Genomic DNA, 20,531 nt, shown 5'->3' on the forward strand with positions numbered 1-20,531 from the left:
GTCTCCAAAACTACAATCCGAAGTCACCGACATCACCACAAGTTGTTTGGAAGGGTTTCAAGAAAACAGCATCTACTCTCATCCAAAAACAAACTCGAGCGTCTTCAGTTTGCCAGACACTACCGGAACTTCAAATGGGATCGGGTTCTACGGTCAGACGAAACCAAAATAGAGCTTTTTGGGAGTAAATACCAGAGGATGTTTTGGCGCACACAGAGAGGTAGCCATGTGGAAATGTACCTCATGCCCACGGTTAAATATGGAGGTGGATCTTTGATGGTTTGGGAATGTTTTTCTACCAGAGGACCTGGACATTTTGTTAGGATACATGGCATCATGGACTCTATCAAACATCAACAGATATTAAATGAAAACCTGACTGCCTCTGCCAGAAAGCTTCAAATGGGCCGTGGTCGGATCTTCCAGCAGGACAATGATCCAAAACATACATCAAAATCAACACAGAAATGGTTTATTGACCACAAAATCAAGGTCCTGCCATGACCATCCCAGTCCCCTGACCTGAACCCCATAGAAAACCTGTAGGGTGAACTGAAGAGGAGAGTCCGCCAGCGTAGACCCAGAAATCTGAAGGATCTGGAGAGATTCTGTATGGAGGAACGGTCTCAGATCCCTCGCCATGTATTCTCCAACCTCATCAGGCGTTATAGGAGAAGACTCAGAGCTGTTATCTTGGTAAAGGAAGGTAACACAAAGTACTGAATAAAATGGTGCCAATAATTCTTGCACACCTAATTTAACAAAGATTTTTTTTATATAAACCTGTGCTGGGTTTGATATCCATGAGAGCAGAACATTTTTGTGAATTATTTGAACAAAAGATCAAAAGGTTAAACAGTAAAGACAATTTTCCACAGCGTTCTTTGCTCATATTTGCCATACGAGTGTGCCAACATTAGTGAAGGGCACTGTAGTAATGGTGTGTTGCCAGCTTGCATCACACAGTCTCACATACAGAGCTGTAGGGAAAATCTGATTCCCAGCCTACAGATGAATAGCTGCATTAACTGAGCAGACTTAATTACACAGTTATTAGATTGCAATTGAGACAAGCTAAACGTGAACATTAGGGTAGAAAAAAAAAAAAAAAAAAAAAAAGATATTCGTTGAGGAAATTAACATTCTATTAGGATTACCGTTTTTTAAGAAGAAAAAAAAACCAAAAACAAAAAAGCATATAGAAGAAAAACAAGGCAGCTCAGTGTAGAGAAATTAATCAGATGATAAGGCAATGGAAATCAGATGTACACAAGACATAGTGGGGAAAATAAAATACAGGGTCTTCCTTTCTACAGACCGAACATCTTCATATTGCTAAAAGAAGCTGTTTCTTGCCTAACATCAGCTGGACTTAAGTGCAAATACATGACGTGAAGGAGTTTTAAAAATCGATCCTGAAATGCCGCGGCACCAGATCAGGTGTAATGATGTATTTGGCCCTTGTACTACTGCCAAATCGCTCACTCAGCTTGACACGAAGACAAAAAAAAGGCATTCAATAGAGCACAGCTATTCATCCTGAAAATGACAAACCCAGTACAGTGCACACACAGAAAAAAGAAGAGGAAAAAAAAACGCTCCGATGTATTGTCTTGCTCGCATTCAAAAGCCAACTGGAGGCTGAATCACATGGAACGGTAATAAAAGCCGTCCTCTGTGCGATGTTGCTTGCTCAGGGGGTTTTGACAATGAGGTGTTGGACAGTTTTTTTGGGATCAGTCAGGTATAAATACAAGGATTTAACAGTGGAAGAGTGTGCGTCCATCACCAGTTGGTAACATCTCCAACAAAGCCTTCAAACCGCCCACTGGAACCATGGGGAAGGTAAGAACGGGTTTGTTTCTAAAAATATCTGCGATCCTTGTTGCTTTAGGAAAAAGATGAGTCATGTCTCATGGGTCTTTTTTTTTTTTTTCTTCAGATCATCTTCTACGAGGACAGGAACTTCGGAGGCCGCTCCTATGAGTGCAGCAGCGACTGCTCCGACATGTCACCCTACCTGAACCGCTGCTACTCATGCAGGGTCGAGAGTGGCTGCTGGATGGTCTACGATCAGAACAACTACATGGGGAACCAGTATTTCCTCAGGAGGGGCGAGTACGCCGACTACATGAACATGTGGGGATGGGGCACGAACAACTGGATCAGATCTTGCCGCATGGTCCCCATGGTACGTTTAAGTTTAGGTCACAAAGTATTCCCTCGTAGAGGTTCATGAAAATCGACTTAGTTTATATACATCACGTGTAATTGGACGTGATTGTCCCATCATCGTGTGAAGTAAGAGATGTTTTAGGAAAATAATCAGTGACGATGTGGTGTGTCCTCGAAACAGTACCGCGGCGCCTACAGGATGAGGATGTACGAGAGGGAGAACTTCATGGGCCAGATGATGGACGTGACTGACGACTGCGACTCCATCATGGATCGCTACCACTGGTCCAGCGGCTGCATGTCGTGCCACGTGATGGACGGCCACTGGCTCATGTACGAGTATCCTCACTACAAGGGAAGGATGTGGTACTTCAGGCCCGGCGAGTACCGGAGCTTCAGGGACATGATGGGAAGCAGCGGCATGAGGTTCATGAGCATGAGGCGCATCATGGATTCCTGGTATTAAAAGAAAATGTGAAAATGAGCTACTATTAAATAAAGATTTAGGAGGAAAAAAAAAATACCGAGTTGGGTTTTTTTCTTTCAGAGGCTGGGTAAATATAGAAAAAAAACACACATCAATTTATTTCACAGTATTGCTTTAATTGGCCATTTAACAGGAAATAAATTAAAGTGAAACAAGAGCTAAAAAAAAAAAAAAGGCATTCAAACATATCAGATTAAATCTTGACCACACTTCCCACGCTTACACCAATACTGAAGCCATTTTCTTACACTGAGATTACAACAAACCATGCTCAGGCGCTAAAAAATAATGAAAACATAATGTTATGACTCGCTTAAGCTCAATTATGCAGCAATTTGCGCCATAATGCCCATAAAAGTCATAATTCTCAGCTTAAATCGAACGATAATGCTTTTTTCCCCCTCGACATACTATAACGGTTTTTTTTCGTTTACATCTCGTCCCACAAAACGCAGTTTAATTTCTGTCCTTCTGTAGATAAATCATTTTAGAATCACTTTTTGAAGGGTACCTACCTTCATAAAGCAATCCCAAGTAACGGCCAAATCTCATAAATCAGTGCTGGAAAGTCTATTCAAGGTGACGTTAGAAGTTTTCTGTAGTACAGCTTTGATTGACGCTTTTCCGTACTTGTGACTAACGGGTAAGGCTTTGTCATATTCGGTAAAAAAAAAAAAAATTTATAAGTAAATAAAATAAAATAAAATATCCACCTGTCGTCTTAACATTTAAGAAGTGTAATTATCTCTTCCATGCCAGAGCTGGATTTAAAGCGTCTCACACTTAATGCAGAGCTTTTACAGCCCACGGATGGATGATTTCCATATCCTAAATCTAAAGTGGTAATCAGTTTCGCATTTATAACACCGTTACGATGTAGCACTAACGTATACCTTCTACAGTCTCACTTTTTTTTTTGTTTTTTTTTTTTTAAATGCCAAACACCTGCTGAATTAGTAGAGAACGTCGCAACGCTTCAAGAAAGTGCTTTTTAACAAAGAAAAAGGTTACCTGGGTAAATCTTTTATCGCACATTATTACAACCAACTTTGGGTCAGCAAATCGTGTTTCAAAACTGACATTAAAAAGATAAATAAATAAATAAATAAAAAACAAAGACAAGCGAAAAATTCAGAATTGGCCACCGAAAATGATGTCAGTATTCACAGTGGGAAAGTTACGCGTATTCAGAGCCGAGTTACGCACATGCTCACAGATTTATGCAAATCAGCTGCGTGGAGTTTACAGCTCCGAGGTTGCCAGATTTTTCTTGAGTAGAAGCATCCAAGACAGAATCTAGACCACCAACATTCAACACAAAAGCTGGAATTGAAAATGCGGACTGAAGAACAGAAAAGCAAGAGATGATTTAAAATGAAAAATAAATAAAATGAAAAAAAAAAAAAAAAAAAAAAAAAAAACGAATACAATATATAATACACGAATGAGAAGATGGAACGCTTTGAATTTTTTTGTTTTTTTTTATCTAGAAATCTAGGCAGTATATTGTTGATATAATGCTGCACGAATAGTCCTAGTCGTAATGATCACCATCACTGCAAATTTTCTGAAGGATGGGTTTGAAAGATAAGCTGACCAAGCACTCATCTGATTTACTCAAGTGTTGTTCGTAATTTAATCTGTAAAAAAAAATTTTTTTAAAAATTGATAAGAAGAGTCGAAGATTAAGATGCGTCTCCTGTAACGTCCTCTGTGCTGAAAAAAAAAGATGATACTATTAAATGAATGAATGATTTAATATTGTCGTATTTATATACGTATCTAATATTGCCTTGAATGGCATTCCAGGGTGTATTTAGAGCCAAAACGTACATTTCAGTGTGGAAACATCAAACCGTTAGACAGTGGCATTAAACTTATCTCAGAAATGATAAGTCTGAACTCTGTGCATTTGAGCTACAAAGTGGTTTAAAAAGAAATAATAAAAACATGGACGCCTCTATGTTCACCTATTGTTAGTAACAAGCTAGGCAGCTACCTGTGACAAGTCATGTACTGAATATTTACCTTCTCAAAACTGTTATAGATTTAAGAAGTTAATACAGTATGCATGTATAATGATGGATCTAAAGCAAATACTTAGGTGTTCTAAGGTATCACGTGCACGCAAATGAAACGCAAACTCCACACCGTGTTCATGACGTCCGAGTTCCGCATACCAACGTGCACAATCTCAGTATTAAATCCGCACTATTAGTTTAAAGGACCTTGCGCTATATTAAATACGTTTTTGTGACGAACGAGTTGAGGATCTGCCGCAGATGCAGACGGCCTTCACTAACCCGGTCCCTACCGGAGGTCTTTCCGCTACTGACTGATCAGAATCGCAGTCCAAGCCGATATTGTATTCCGCTGGCTCGTCCGTTTTCCTGTACTCCTGGAGAAGTGCACATCATCCGAGTCGGTCAGGCCACTAATCAGATACGACAACCCGATAACAAGCTGTAATTAGGAGCTCTGAAGTAATTTCATGCTGTGAAACTTGGGATCGTTTGCAAAAACACATGCTGCTAGAGGAGCAGGGAAAGTAGAGAGGGCTAGCCATTTCATAAAGTGGCTGTTTTATACACGGAGTTTTTAAATGAGCCAGATATCACATAAAAATCTGTCGTTTTGTCGATGGGCTGAAATGTCACATCAGTGTCTTCCATCCTGTTAGGGTCATTATTGAGTTTTAATGATGCAGACACATGGCTTTACTCCATCTGATGCTTTAACTAAGGCGCTTGCGTGTTTTCAAAATTAGAATATTAAGCACAGGACAAGGGGAACAAATACCTTCCGAGTCCAAAAAATTATGCAAAACACGACCATTATAAGATGCAAATGGATTCTCTGGCCATTCGGTAAGCAAGCCTCAGCCAACGAAAGAGACGGAGGGGGGAGAAAATTCCCATACACCGATATTATCTTGGCAACACCAGACCATTAACGCATGCTAATGACCGAATTCGGCAACCCCGTGGAACCCGCAGTGACCGTAATGAAAAGATCAGGAGCCATCCACGTGCGTGGTGTGGATCACGGCGCCACAAACGACACACCACTGCCAGGAAAAACTGATTTTTAAAGGACACCTGCAATCTAAATCATCTTCAATATGGTTATGTCATCGTGTACGTATGACATAACGTATGATTTGGATTACGTAGACTGGTCAAATTTGCTAACTTTAAGTAAATTACAGATTGATTATAAAAAAATTTTTAAACAGTAAAATATAAATATATAAAAATATATATAGAGAGAGAGAGAAAGTTTTTAAAAAACTTAATGTAAACATTTAAAATAATTAAAAACAAACAAATAAAACAACTTTTTTAAAATGTAAAAATTTTAAATAAATACAAATATATATATATATATATATATATATATATATATATATATATATATATATATATATAAACTTTTTTAAAATAAATAAATAAAACAAGGAAAACTGTAAATAAATAGAATTAAAATAAATAACTAAAAAATAAACGTTAAAATGAAAAATTTTAAATAAATTAACTTTAAATGAATAAATAGATAAACACATTCATACCCTTAAACATGTAACAAATTTAAACAAAAACAAATGAATCTAAAACTTAAAAATGCAAAGATAGATAGATGTAAAAGTGTAAAAAAAAAAAAAAAAAAGAATAGTTAAAATAAATAAATATTAACATTTAATTAAAATCAATCAATCAATATACAAACATCACAATGAAAAAATTGTAAATAAAACGATTAAAAAAAATCAATCAATCAATCTTAATCGTTAGGGTGCCAATAATTTTAAAAGCAGTGTCAAGTTGGGAAAAAATGCATGATGTTAATGTGAAAAGTACTTTTTTTTTTTTTTTTTAAGATTCAGCTTCAGCTCCCGTCCACGAGCAAAAACGAGCACTTGGAAATAAAAAAAGAAAAACGACCGCTCAGATGTGAACATTATTTATTTATTCTATTATGATGCGCAAAATGTACAAGTATTTTTTTATTCCAATGTATAAAATTATTTCTCTTAAATAAGCAAGTTCTCATTAATAAGGAAGTAAATGCATTATTCGTTACAAACCCTGAAAAACAACGTAATCCCTTACAACAGTCGGAGACCGAGAGAGAGAGAGAGAGAAAGAGAGAGAGAGAGAGAGAGAGAGAGAGAAAAAAAAAGTTAGCAATACAAATCCAGCAGATTGCAACCTGATTCAGTTTTTCAGAAGTATTGCTCAGTATTGTTTTCCTGTAGAGAAAAAAATGTTTCAGGTGTTGTTGGGTTTTTTTTTTTTTTTGGACACAAAATAAGCATTGTTCTGAATCATATAGATATGTACACAAAAATATATGCTCTAGATATTTAAAAGAAAAAAAAAAAAAGGGAACGAAAAGGCCTCGGTTGAAGCTGTTTGTCCGTGGGTGCGTAAAGTGTGCTTGGGTCTGCGGGACAGGTCCGGGCGCAGACTGATGACATCATCTCTAAGGTAAAGGGTCCGCAAAGGGGTGTGGCCTGAATTCAGTGCGTTCTGTGGGAGAAGAAAAATAAAAAATTTTTACAAAGTGTGGATGAGAAGGTACGTTCAGACATGCAGAAACTCGCAGAGACAAAGCAACCTGAGACCGTTCGTTTTCAACGAGAGCTGGTGACTGGCGACGTGAGCGACAGCGATCTAGATGTGGGCGTGTCCAGCGACGCGACAAAGTCGAGAAAAGTTTAACTTCGTGCAAATTCGGAGCTACCAACGGGAGTGAAGACAGTACGGCGCGTGCAAGCCTGCTAGTCCGAACTGTTTTGTGGAACCAGACGGGTCCGGTGCTTGCGCTTTCGCAGCAGATGGCGAAGAGCGCACACTGCTTCTCCTTCATCTCGTAGGGCGTGATGCATATATACACACACCGGTGAATTTTAAATACAAACGCTCTCCCTCCAGAATGTTTCCTTTTAGTGGCAAGAAAACTGCTTTGCTGTCAAAAGTGCAATCCTAGTTGCGCCACCCGTTGATAAACGTTACCATGGCAACCAGTAGGAGGAACGCCTACTACTGCGGTGTATAGGTGCGAACGTAGCTCGAGTCGGTGTGCGAGTTCAGGTCAGAGGACTGCTGATAAATCATGATCTCGGTATTCTAAGTTCGGGGACATGCATTTCACAACTAGGAGATTAAATATGAATATTAAAATAGCATTAAATATTACAGATATTAGCTAGCTACACAAAATGTGCTTAATAAAATGAACTTTTAAGTGTAATCAGGGACTGAAGTTAGCTAGCAGGTGCGTTTCGATGCGTGTGTGTGTATTTATTTCACTCAGACTGGGTCTCAATAAGCAGACAATAGGTGGTAATGTTCAGGTTCTGGCTTCTGGGCTCTGGGTTACTGATCGGAAGTTCGGGGGTTCAAGCCCTGCACTCTGACCCCGCACTCTGACCCCAACCTCCGAACATGTGAAGAAAAAAGAATTTCACAGTGCTTAATGCTTTTTTTTTTTTTTTTGAAAAAGGCAGACAGAACCTTATAAATTTAAAAAAAAACACTATTTGATTCTATCTGTTCAAAACTTTGATTCAGAATCGTCTCAGTACTTCAATAATGTCAATTCGAAGTGTTGAATGTTGCCAGAAATGTCAATATCTCCGCCGTTCCACATATCAAGACGTCTCCTCACTCAAACAGACCCGTATAACACCAAAGTTACGAAGTATTGCAGCTACGCGATGTGGCATTAAAGTTTAACCACATCTGGATCAGAAGATACAGTATCTTTGGAAACTCGCTGTGCTTCAAGGGGTTACATCGCACTAGACAGACATGCAGGGATGGATAAAAACTGCAGAGGACCTTTCGAGCGAGGTCGTGTGCCGAAGGGCTTCGGATGAGGTGCAGCGTTGAGGAAAAGTTGCATTCATACAGCAGTACGAATGGGGGGGGGTTCTTTGTTTAAAAAAATAAATAAATAAAAAATCCCCTCAGGATCAGGAATAATCAATAAGAGTGTTGCTCGGGGAAACATAAAAGAGAGCGAGAGATGGTGATGGGGATCTGCAGAGATGGTGAGGGAGTGCAGTGTGTGTGTGTGTGTGTGTTGCTAAAGGGCATGGGCTTTTCCCAAACATGCTACAAAAGAACCACACACACATACAGCACAATGAAACGCATTTGAATGCTGATTACTTGTCAGTTTTTTTCCTCATATGATAGAAATTAACCATTTTTTTTTCCCCCACTCATGCTTTTGATTAATTAGTGATTCGGATCGTGAGTCATTTTGTGAAACTGTGCTGAAAATTACACACTGTTGTGACTCCGCATTAGCAGTCTTTCCAGCCATCATCTCACACCCCCCCCCCACCACCACCAATAATCCACTCTGAAAAATAAATAAATAAATAAATAAATAAATAAATAATACGCGTTCTAATCAATCCAAGATTGCCACGTGTGTAATTTGCATCTCCATTAACAGATGTTTTTTTTATTTTGTATGAGATGTGTGTTTGTGTGTGTGTGTGTGTGTGGGGGGGGGGGGGGGCGGAAGGGGGGGCGCTGGTAATTAAACACTAACTGCCCTACAACTTAAGAGTTTGCCTGCAGCACAAGCATTAATTATCCGCACTTATCGGCAAAGCGCTGCGGTGAAAAAACGGGAGGCAGGGATCTACTTCGTGAATCAAATATTAACAAATGTGTTTTAATGTCTGGGCCGGAAGACATTTAGAGTTTAGGGGGGAAAAAAAAAAAAAAAAAAAAAAAACCAGAGAGTCAGTGAAGGAAGGTGGCGTCTTAAATATGCAGGAAATGGTGATTGGTCTGTTTTAGGAGCGACGGGAGATCAGTGTTGGGATTAAATCAGAGCCGTTTCTTGCTATCAGCAATAAGAGCGTTCGCTTAGGACCACACGAGTGTGTACGTCTTTATATATATATATATATATATATATATATATATATATATATATATATATATATATATATATATATATTATATATAAGCTGCACTGTGGTTTAAAAAAGAAAAGGTAAACGGAACATATAAACAGAAAAAGATCAAAGGTAAAGGGGGAAAAATTGGGGTGAAAACACTGCTAGGAAAGAAAAGCTAGCTAGTTTATCAATACGTGCGTTTTAACTAGCTTGTATATAGGATCTATTTGCTTGCCAAGTAGTTAAACGCTGCCTAATGGTCAATCGTGTCTTAAACGGCATGAAACTACCGTTTGTTTACATGTCTTTTGCAAGTAACAAATTAGCTGTTGCGATATTATAAAGAAGTGTTACGCAGACTGTTGTTTATTTAGCATTTACATCACAGCGCTGTCAAATTCTTCAATCTGATTGGTCAGACAGTGTCGGTTCATTTTCTACAACAGCGGCTTTGACAGCAGCTCTGGCTATGACACAAATCACGGGTTGCTATTAACGCATTTGTTCCAACACGAGTCTAATGCGATCGTTTCTATAGTAACAACTCGTTCACAGGGCCACGGACAACATCATTTAAGACTACTTAATTCCGTCCTTCTTGTTGTCCAACAAAGGACGGGATGTAAGGTCCGATGTGGTGATGCTTTCTGTAAGGAGATGTGTTTTTATCTGCTAGAATGCAAGTGGAACTTGTTTTGTTGACGTTCCACAACATTAAATGCAACTATAAATGGATCAACGTTTCGACGTTTGAATGATTCCCGTTGCTTCCGTGGCCCGTAGAGTAGGGGATCTATAAAACGGCAGACAGGAAGTGAATCCAAGCACAAGCAACGAGCATTCTGGACCAGACATTGCAATCATTATCAAAGTACTGTGGTATTCGAGAAACACAGGATTTACTGGTTTGGGGAAATAAATAAAGTTAGGGCTGCTTCATCACGTCACATCCCTCTGCTCTCGATCCTTTTCCTCTAACAGCACAACAACCCACAGGTGCTTTATTGCTTACATGCTGTTGTCATCAGCAAAGACTCGTTGCTACGTTCGATAGATAGGTAGCTGCAGTGCGAAAGCTTTCAATTCTTCAACCATGGATTCAATTTTATTAATGGTGAGTTATTGACCGACAACCTTATTGACCGGCAAACAAATTATTACCGTCATCTGAGTATGTACACAGTGACACATTTACAATAATGCAGACAACAGACATGGAGCAGAGTCAAAGATACACACACACCACAAAACAACAACAACAACAACAAAAACGCTTAACTTGCAAGGCACACACACACACACACACGAAGGATCGAGCTGGACAAAAGCGATAGATTTGAAAAGCAGTTTGTGACTGAAGGCCAATAGGCTGTTAGAGGCTTTTCCTGCTACACGCCTTTAAGAGCAGAACCTGCATCATTAATTCACATTTGCACACCGCGTATCGATCCTTAAACCTCAAATCTAATAAAGCGTCTCTCCTGGAGCCGCCGGGGCTACGCCTGGTTCCGAGCTTTACACGCAGGCTGTTTCCTGGAGCGCAACGCAACGAGCCGTATATCTAACACCGAGCGAGCGTCCTTGCTGAAATCACACACACCTTTTGTTGATTTCCATCTCCGGGGCCCTCTTCATAGGGGACGACCTCAAAAATAAATCTAAATACATCTAAATACATAAATAAATAAATAAATAAATAAAAGGCTACAGGGTGTAAAACATTAGGCACTTGATGACCAATACAAAGTGGGATGAGACTAATTTAATGCCAGATGTAATGTCAGGTCCAGGGAGACAAAAAAAGGGAAACAGAAAGGTTTTTGTGTTTTCAACACCGCTATTAGAATCTTTCCTCTCCTTTTTTTTCCTAGTATTTATTTCTAGTATTGTACAGACGTCAAAGTAGTGTTAATGGTTCATTCATATTTTATAGCCCATTAGAAGACATATCATCCTAATAATTAAGGGTATTTCGCACTATTAAACATCAGGCAGGGGGTGAAGCAGACGGCGACCCCCTGATGTGTGCCTACAAGTGATGGACACTCTGGCTTATCCCTCACACATTTCGGATTTTGCTCAGTTTTGGCTTTTGAATATTTTACAACCGTCGAAGAGCCGTGCCGTGATTAGGAGTTGGCCGAGAAAAAATAAAGCCTGGCATGGATTTGCTTGGAACTGAAACATCTGTATTGCTTTGATTATTAGAAATTGCTGTGTTTTGCTGGCATCGGCCCTGTCTGTGTGTGTGTGTGTGTGTGTGTCTGTGTGTGTGTGTGTGTGTGTGTGTGTGTGTGTGTGAGCGTTAAGGAGTGATCAATCACATCAGCATTCCACCCACTATGTATGTATATGTGTGTGTGTGTGTGTGTGTGTGTGTTTTAAGGAGTGCTCCATCACATCAGCATTCCGAACACTATGTATGGGTGTGTGTTTGTGCTAATATAGAGAGCCAGAAAAAAAAAAAGAAAAAAAAAAAACACGCCCCATTTGGAGGTAATTGCAGCTCAGCCTTTTTGTCTATTACATACGAGGATAATCAAATCTACCCCCTATTTATGCATATTAGCATAACCCTGGGTCGGAGGGAGAGGGAAGCGGAGCGACATGTGGAAGGCGCAGATAGACAGCCACCGTCCCCTGACCTGAGCGGACAGCGCTCATAATCCCGCCTCGTCGTGATTAGCGCCGACTCCAGATTAGAAATGCGGATCGGATAATTACCGTCCTCTCCACTATCTTTCCAATTCGCTGTGCAATTACAGCAGATGGGCAAGTACGACTGCGTTTCTGGGAACACTCGTATGTTGGAAGGAAATGTGCCATGTTTGGATTTGTCATTGTGTGAATGGGGTGAAAAAAACCATTGTGCCAATAGCAGAGGAGGTTTATAGGCAAGTGGCTGGTTTAAAAGGCCGTTGAGGGCCTGGTCCGGTCCACAAGTACTCGTATCCAGTGAATCCTAATGGGTCACACGGCTGTAGCTACTACACCAAGGGGAGGGGTCATAAAACCCGTCGAAATTGCGACTTTGGTGTCCCGAAGCTTCTGGTGAGTGGCCCCAGATGGCTGCAAAGAGTTGTCTCAATGATGATCTATAAATCCTACAGTGTGAAGAATCAGACCAGTGAAGGAGGCGTGGCCTATGGATCAGTCAGTCCAGTGAAGGAGGCGTGGCCTATGTATAAGTCTGTCCAGTGACGGAGGTGTGGCCTCTGTATCGGTCAGTCCAGTGAAGGAGGCATGGCCTCTGTATCAGTCAGTCCAATGAAGGAGGCGTGGCCTATGTATAAGTCTGTCCAGTGAAGGAGGCGTGGCCTATGTATAAGTCTGTCCAGTGACGGAGGTGTGGCCTCTGTATCAGTCAATCCAGTGAAGGAGGCGTGGCCTCTGTATCAGTCAGTCCAGTGAAGGAGGCGTGGCCTCTGTATCAGTCAGTCCAGTGAAGGAGGCGTGGCCTCTGTATCAGTCAGTCCAGTGAAGGAGGCGTGGCCTATGTATAAGTCTGTCCAGTGAAGGAGGCGTGGCCTATGTATCAGTCAGTCCAGTGAAGGAGGCGTGGCCTCTGTATCAGTCAGTCCAGTGAAGGAGGTGTGGCCTATGTATCAGTCAGTCCTGTGAAGGAGGAGTGGCCTTTTTTGCTCAACAGAGACAGTGATAGAGGCATGGCCTCTGTCTGTCAATTCCAGCAAATGATGCATTCCACTCTTCAAAGCGATCACTTTTTTTTTTATTGAACTTTTTGCACAGGACTGAAGTGGCTGTTCCAAACAGGCAGTATATATAATCATATAGAAAGGAGTAGAGGTGCACGCCCCTAATAACCGCGCTGTACTAGGAGTACTGGATGAAAAACCGAGCTCCTTCATTCAAATTAAATGAAAGGCCGGACACCGGCATTTAGAAAACAAGTAGAGACAGAATGAATGCATGTTCCCCCTTTGCTTTATATGCTGTAATTTATATTCAAATTGAGGCTTGTGATTGCAAACCGCCATCCGTATTCAGCCCTAAAGAGAAGGCAGCTGACCCCACACAAGGGGCAAAGCCTGAATAAACAAATGAAATCCTGCTGACAGCTAAGAACACTGTCGAGTCACGTGTGCACGCTGGTGTTCCTGAAAACGGAAAGCAATAAACAGCTTGCACAGACATTAACCAACACTTCTGTTAAAAACAAACCCTCCCTGAACCAACAGATACAAGATGGTGGATATGATTACTTGGTGGGGTAAAAAAAAAAAAAAAAAAAAAAATAGGTTTCCATCAGTGTTGCATCAGGAGACAGACATCAGCATTCAGAAGGAGCCAGAGAGCCCTTCTTTAATAGCCGCTATAATACAGTCTCAAAATGGAGGACTACTCAGGCATGTAAGATTTGGCACGCTTGAACTCCCCTTTTGGGTCGGTGCTTACTGAAGAGTTACAGCTCCTGGGGAGGTGGAGCTGGAAAAATGAACTATTAATTTGCTTTAAAGATTCATTAGAGGGAGATGAAGAGGAAAGAAGAGAAGCACCGGGCCAACGAGGCGGTTGGAGAGCAGCGAAAGTCGAACCCTGCTCCTAATGACCACCTGAATATTTCATGACCGTCTGAGGTTCAGGATTTCTCTGCACCACAGAAAAGCCACTTGTCGAAATTAGCATCGACTCGCGACGTCCTCCCTCGCAACCTACACCCCACGTCAAGCTGAAACCTCTTTTTTTAAATAGCTTATACATTTACGCTTTTCAACCACTACAACTCACGGCAATACGCGAACGTTCCAGCTCCTGTGAGGCTGAACAGCAATTTGTTGCAGCTTAAAATTTAATTTTATTTATTTATTTATTTTTTTAAAGTGTTTGAACCGCAAGCGCCAGAGGACAAACCTAAGTGGCCTCGAGTCAAACAAAGTAATCCGAGTGTAAAGTAGGTTCGGAAAGAAAAAGCGTTACGCAGCAGTGGGCAGGCCATACGCCAAAGCTAATGAGAGCCAGAACTCCAACAGCGCTAAGATCCATATTTACAGAATCACTAAACAGCTGATAAGCTGAGCTCGTTCTGCACACCGCTGCTCACAGCTGTATCGCACAGTGTGCAAATAGCAATTCACTGCAACAGGGAAGTTTTTTTCCTTTTTTTGTTCCGAGCGTTTGGTATTTAATATCCAAAGTGAATGACTTTGACAAAGGCATTTCAGCAATAAACTGATCATTACATCTTATACTAATCTGGTATCGAGGAACACTTTCACAGAAGGGAAAGCACTTTTAACCCGATCCGATCCTGCAACGACTGGAAAAGATTGGAAATCGGATTCGGTAAAGATTTGCTGGAACTGGAAATGTTTACAGATGTTTAAAGAGACTTGTCTTGAATTGTAATTTTTTTTTTTTTTTCTTCTAAGGATTGATTTCCATCTCTGTTCTTCGTACCTGCTCAAGATCTGCACCGATATGAACTGTACTAAAGCTGCTAAATATAAATAAAGCTTGCCAGAAGGGTTCAGGGGGCATCTAGTTGAGACCAGAGGTATGCATTGGGAAAGTCACGCCAGGGTGAGGTTTTTACTTTCATACAGAGAGGACCGATAGGGAGCTCACGGGATAAACAAAGGACGACGTTCGTTAACGTGAACATGCATGACGCGATGCATTTATTCATCCTTAGTAACTGCCTGGTCAGGGCTACTGGTTTGATTATATTTTGGGAAATGAATAAACCAATTACCCAAGGAGACTGCGTGAACGGGATTTGAAAAAAAAAAACAGTCATCTCTAGTTGAGAGCAGTTATAAACTCGTGATGAGGACAGCACTTACATTTCTACTTCTGAGGGGTTTTTTATCTTTAAAAAAGAAAAAAAAAAAAGAGCGAGAGAGAGAGAGGAAAAAAAAAACCCTTTCCGCTTTAGGCCACACCCATTATATGTTAAAATTTGAATACAGATAAAACAGTACTAAACAGACACACAGATAGTGGCAATGCATTACACACAGATTACACAAGGATGTAACAATTCCTTCATTTTATATAATTAATAAATACTCATATATTATATATTATATATATATATATATATAGCACAGATCTGGTCAAATTAGTCAAAAATCAATTTTCAGGTATTTTTAATGTGCAGTAGAGAAACACCCTTTCTTCTTGGCTATGCTGGTCTTCCCCGCTTCCCCCCCCATCAATGACAGTCTTGTTAAAACATCCTCTCTCTCTTTTACCTCCCTCCCTCTCTCACCTGCTGGAGTCTCTACGCCGCTCTGCCCTCCATGTCTCTGGCAGATTCGGCGGCCCGCGCCAAACCGTCAGCCATCAGAGCCTCCTCCAGACTCCTCCTGGCCTGGTACACCTTCAGCTCCTGTTCCCTGAGGAGACAGAAACACGGGGATTAGGAAGCAGACAGCAAGAGAGAGAGAGAAAAGGAAGAAGATAGGGCGAGACTTCAGAAGCCTGCTGTCTAAATGCTCTGTTGATTAAGTTTGACCTCCTTTTACCGCTTTCCATCACCCATCAGTGCTGCTGAACCTCCTGCTCGCTCTCACATCTCCTTCCCCTGTTACTCCTTCCTCCTGTCAGTCAACATCCCTTCCACCGCCCGCGCCCCATCCCTTCCTCCACTCCCGTCTCATCCCGGATTAACCCCGAGCTCTCATTAGCGAGTCCCAACTTTAGCAGCCGTCTCAGGTTTAATTAGAGGTTAATGAAGGGAGACGCAAATAAAAACACAACAGCCTCGAACTACGACAACCGCAATCCACTTCTCCGTGATTTGAGGACAAACACTAACAAACACACATATAGAATAATAATAATAATAATAATAATAAAGACTGCTTGTTCATGCATGTCATCAATAACATTATCATGATTACTGGTGCACTTCCACAGCAGGAACCCTTTCAGGAACCTGTGAACTTTAACACAGGTTTATATTAATGCACTCGTTCGAATGCGTTATCGTTTCTCTGACTTACGCAGAGACTTATTCGTCGATATGGTGATAAGTTTTCGGTAAGGAGACATTTATTTGTTTTTGGAAGGAGTCTCCAGCGTCAGCTGTAAAGAGACCAAATGTATGCGTTGTCCTTCTTTAATACGTTTAAAAAAAAAAAGAATCATAGCAAACTGTTATTGTTTAGGAAGAATAAACCATGCAGTTGTAGGAAAATCATCATCTTTGGTGTAGTAACTCTACTTTACACTGGACCATATCGTACTTATTTCCACAGGAACTAGAACCAATTTAAGTTCCTGAACCTTTTGGGTTCCTGCTCCAAAGTAGGTATTCTTCTGCGTATCAGAAACTCCTGGGGGTGGAGCCTAATGTACAGAACACTGCTGATTGGTCAACCGCACGCTTCGCAGAACGAATCTTCAACTCTGCAGTGTTTTAGAATCCTGCGCTTAGGTTATAGCGGCTAAAAAGCGCAACATTTTCAGACTAACGTTTGGTTTGGCGTGACCGTAAAAACACTAAATGGTAAAAACTGAAATTGCACTTCCTGCTATTTCGGAAAGCTAAAGTTAGTGTCATATTTGCATGGGACAAATAATAAACAACAACAACAACAACAGCATCAACATCGATTCTCCTTCAGATTTGTTGTGTTGATGTATTTTTGCTGTTTGCTGAAAGGATGTAAGCGTTTATACTTCTCTAATTCTACACGATGGTGGACGGGTAAAGGTGAAGACGATTCTGAGGAGACGGAGGAAGACGAAATAGATGGTCCCAGGCAGGAGGCTCGGTGAATTAACCTTTTAAAGGGACTAAAATTCTGACTGGGCATCACCTCTGATGGAACCGTAAAAGAGGACCTCATCCAAAAACTCTGTAGGTCTTCTTCCAGATCCCTTTAGTTCCTCCAAACACTCGGAAGGAACCGACCGCCATTATCAGATGGTATAAATGCTGTATGACTACATGAGCATGATACCCTGCATAAACACTCTTTGAGTCATCCCGGCCCCGCCTGCGGTCTCCTTTTCTTCCGAAGAGAAAGGCAGAAGAACAGACTAGACACGATTCATTTCCTTCATTTCTCCCGACTCTATAATCACCGGCAGCGAGCAGCTCATCTCCGAGGCATTTCACAGCCCATAGGTTTGGCCGGACCCGTATTCATACTCCCACAAACCTGATCCTGTTTTCCTCCAAACACGAGAAGACGACTACTGCCATCTAGTGGGCAGAGCATCCCTTCTGGAAATGACTTCATCTTCAGGTGCGAACTAAAGATCACACAGGGCCCGTCAAACGAAAGCAGCGGTAATTATTTAGAAACGGAGTTTAGGGGAACCCTCAGCACTTTGAGCCATTTGCTTGAGTAATGGCTAACGTCTGAAGATACTTATTTGTATCCGCTTGTTTTTGTGCTGCCTTGAAGATGCTCGAAGCCGGTTTCCGATTATTTCGGAGGTTAATCACTCCACATCACACCCTAAACCGGGTAATTCCGCACATGCCGCTGACGGATAAATACATCATGTCTGTCAAGGTAGAAAGAGCTCATCAGCATTCCGGTGGCTCTCAGGACAGAAAACGACTCTGTCTTGCCAGGAGAAAATCTTATTTCGGCTCTTCGCTTTCCCATATGCGGTAGCCAGGTGCCAATTTATCTTGTCTGTAATGCCTCACAGAGCTGAAGCGAGATTGAAACTGGCATCCATTACGAACCTTATGAAGTCGTCCGCGATGCGGTATGCGCCGCGCTAACAGCGACACTGATCGCGAGAAGGGAGACGAACGCGCCCCGAGCGGAGGCGCGAGACGAACGGAATGCTTGAGACGGCGTGAAAATGAAGTGCGTAAACAAAACAAAACAAAAAAAAAAACCACACATCACAAGTTTTACCGAAGCACTCGATAACTCAAACCCGAAATGCGACTCGAGAAGGTTCTCAGGGAGAACACGGAGGTCAGGGTAGAAGCGGTGGTCACAATTTCGACAGCAATCTGCAGGAAAATCAGCACAAATCGATTGCCGGAGAGACTTCGAATGGGACTCGGTTCGCACCGAGAGACTCGATCGCGAAACTTACCTGATGTCTTCGTCGGTGACGATGAAGGATTTGCAGAGTGGCTGGGAGGTGTTGAGCCAGATAGCGGGGTTTTTCTCTGCTGCGGTGGACGTCTGACCCGTGATGGGGCCCGAAGTCATGTGCAGAGCGCTGGCTATGGCCGACAGCAACGTCTCGTCTGACGAATCCGGACCTACGCCTGAAAAAAGGTACACGTGCACATACGATTAAACCCCGAGTCGCTAGTTCGTTAAACATTTGGAATCACTGCTCATTTTATCAGGGACATCTCTGCCCAGTCCGTCAGGCCCTCGTCTACCTGTCCATCACTCAATACGTTTACATGGATAACAATAATCCGATATTAACCCGATTAAGACGATACTCTGATTAAGAAACTAGCATGTAAACAGAGATTACTGATGACCTTAATCTGATTAAAGTCATACTCGAAGTAAACACAAATGGAATTAAGACGTGTGGAGTATTCCTGTTTTAGTCGCATTATCGACGTGCGTTACAGACACGTACACACCTTAATCACACTATTAACACCGTGTGAGAGTTTTCACCGCATTTTGCGACAGGACACGTACACACACGGCAGTGCTCAACCGTTTTACTGCAAACAAGAGAGCACGGGTGCGTCCCGAACCGCGTACTTGCCTACTATATAGTAGGAGAAATACATGTGTTTCAGCTACTATACAGTAGGCACGTACGCGGTTTCGGATAGCTTCCAGCTGCAAGCAGTCGCCTATTAGCACGTATAGCATGACAAATAATTAACCGCACTTGAAGCTTTCGTAAAATTACAAATGAAACACCTTAAACTGTCTCATTCAGAATAAGGTCAATAATTAGATTACTAATGTCCATGTAAACATAGTCACTGACTACCCTGGCAATGCTGCTTCACCTGATATACCAGGTGTAGTTGATAAAATGAGTTGTTCAATGAGTGTAGGTAGAAGTTAGGCGCACGTAATCAATGCAAATCACAGATTTATGTTAACGCACTCATAATAATCCATAAACAGTACACTGGAATGGCTGGAGCTCCACGTTTTTAAAAACAGATGATCATGGGTTAAGTGTCGATGAAGTTTTCTGTAAGAAGATGTTTATTTAACATTTATGGAAGGAGTCTCCAGTGTCAGTTCTAACACTCAGCAAGTTTTCCACCATGGCATTTTTAGTTAGCTATACGTAGCTATGAACAGATAAAACGTACTTCGAGTGGTAACAGTAATTCTGCTCGCCGTCAGGCCGCATCACAGCATCCCGTCGCTGATTATTTCCTCGAACGATTGATTCTTTACTTTAACTGGTAGTACATGTTAGTCAGGGAAAGCGCTAGTTAAACCGTACGTATGCTCTTGCATACAGAGAAAGTTCTTTAGAGCGAGGCCATACTGTAGAAGAACCATTGTAGGTTCCTTAAAGAACCTTTTGGTCCACCTTGTAGATAAATCCAGCACCAAAAACGGTTCCAGATCCATCAATCGAGACGTTTACCCGACGAGGGTTCTTTCGATGATCGGGGTCGGAATGCGAGTGAGTGTAAAAGCTTACTCTGTAAACCTTTAGGAAGCTCCATAGTCCTGAGAACCTCTTCTGTGACGTCCGACGACCTCAAACCTTTCAACCTCTTCTCCCAGAACAGCTGCACATACACGGAGAGATAAAGAAAAGAACTTAAAAGCAGACACACACAAAACAAATCCTGTCCTCCTGCACTTTATTCGGCCATCTTGTATGTGCTACTCTGAGGTTTAAATCATAAGGGACCTGGAAACCTGGCGTTTATTGGTTCCACCAAGCGAGCCTTGGAAATGTTTCGGAACATTCCCCCTTCAGGGGATTTAACCAGCATTAGAGTCAAACCATTAGAGCTGGTTTTTACAGCAAGAAATCTGAAGCTGACAG

The 20,531-nt window shown here is 41.5% G+C and overlaps 2 protein-coding genes across 2 annotated transcripts in view; one reads left to right on the forward strand and one right to left on the reverse strand.

The window, feature by feature from the left end:
- Window positions 1-1,641: 1,641 nt before the first annotated feature.
- On the forward strand, window positions 1,642-3,016 carry LOC128603783 (gamma-crystallin M2-like). The gene has a single exon (XM_053618465.1). It carries the CDS (start codon window positions 2,375-2,377, stop codon window positions 2,639-2,641), a length of 267 nt encoding a protein of 88 aa, XP_053474440.1. The 5' UTR covers window positions 1,642-2,374; the 3' UTR covers window positions 2,642-3,016.
- A 3,597-nt stretch (window positions 3,017-6,613) lies between these two features.
- The window catches only part of mbd2 (methyl-CpG binding domain protein 2), a 34,022-nt gene continuing 20,104 nt past the window's right edge, over window positions 6,614-20,531 (reverse strand). The window contains exons 4-7 of the mRNA XM_053617762.1: window positions 20,178-20,268; window positions 18,624-18,801; window positions 15,820-15,946; window positions 6,614-7,191 (exon numbers count right to left, since the gene is read on the reverse strand). Coding sequence (XP_053473737.1) covers window positions 15,832-15,946; window positions 18,624-18,801; window positions 20,178-20,268 — 384 coding nt within the window. The 3' untranslated portion in view covers window positions 6,614-7,191; window positions 15,820-15,831. The remainder of the gene's footprint in view (window positions 7,192-15,819; window positions 15,947-18,623; window positions 18,802-20,177; window positions 20,269-20,531) is intronic.

The sequence above is a fragment of the Ictalurus furcatus genome, chromosome 28, assembly GCF_023375685.1.
Source record: "Ictalurus furcatus strain D&B chromosome 28, Billie_1.0, whole genome shotgun sequence".
NCBI lineage: Eukaryota > Metazoa > Chordata > Actinopteri > Siluriformes > Ictaluridae > Ictalurus > Ictalurus furcatus.

What these genes read in the sequence shown, in the direction of transcription:
- LOC128603783 (XM_053618465.1), top strand. Translation starts at nt 2,375, where the DNA reads ATGAGGATGTACGAGAGGGAGAACTTCATGGGCCAGATGATGGACGTG.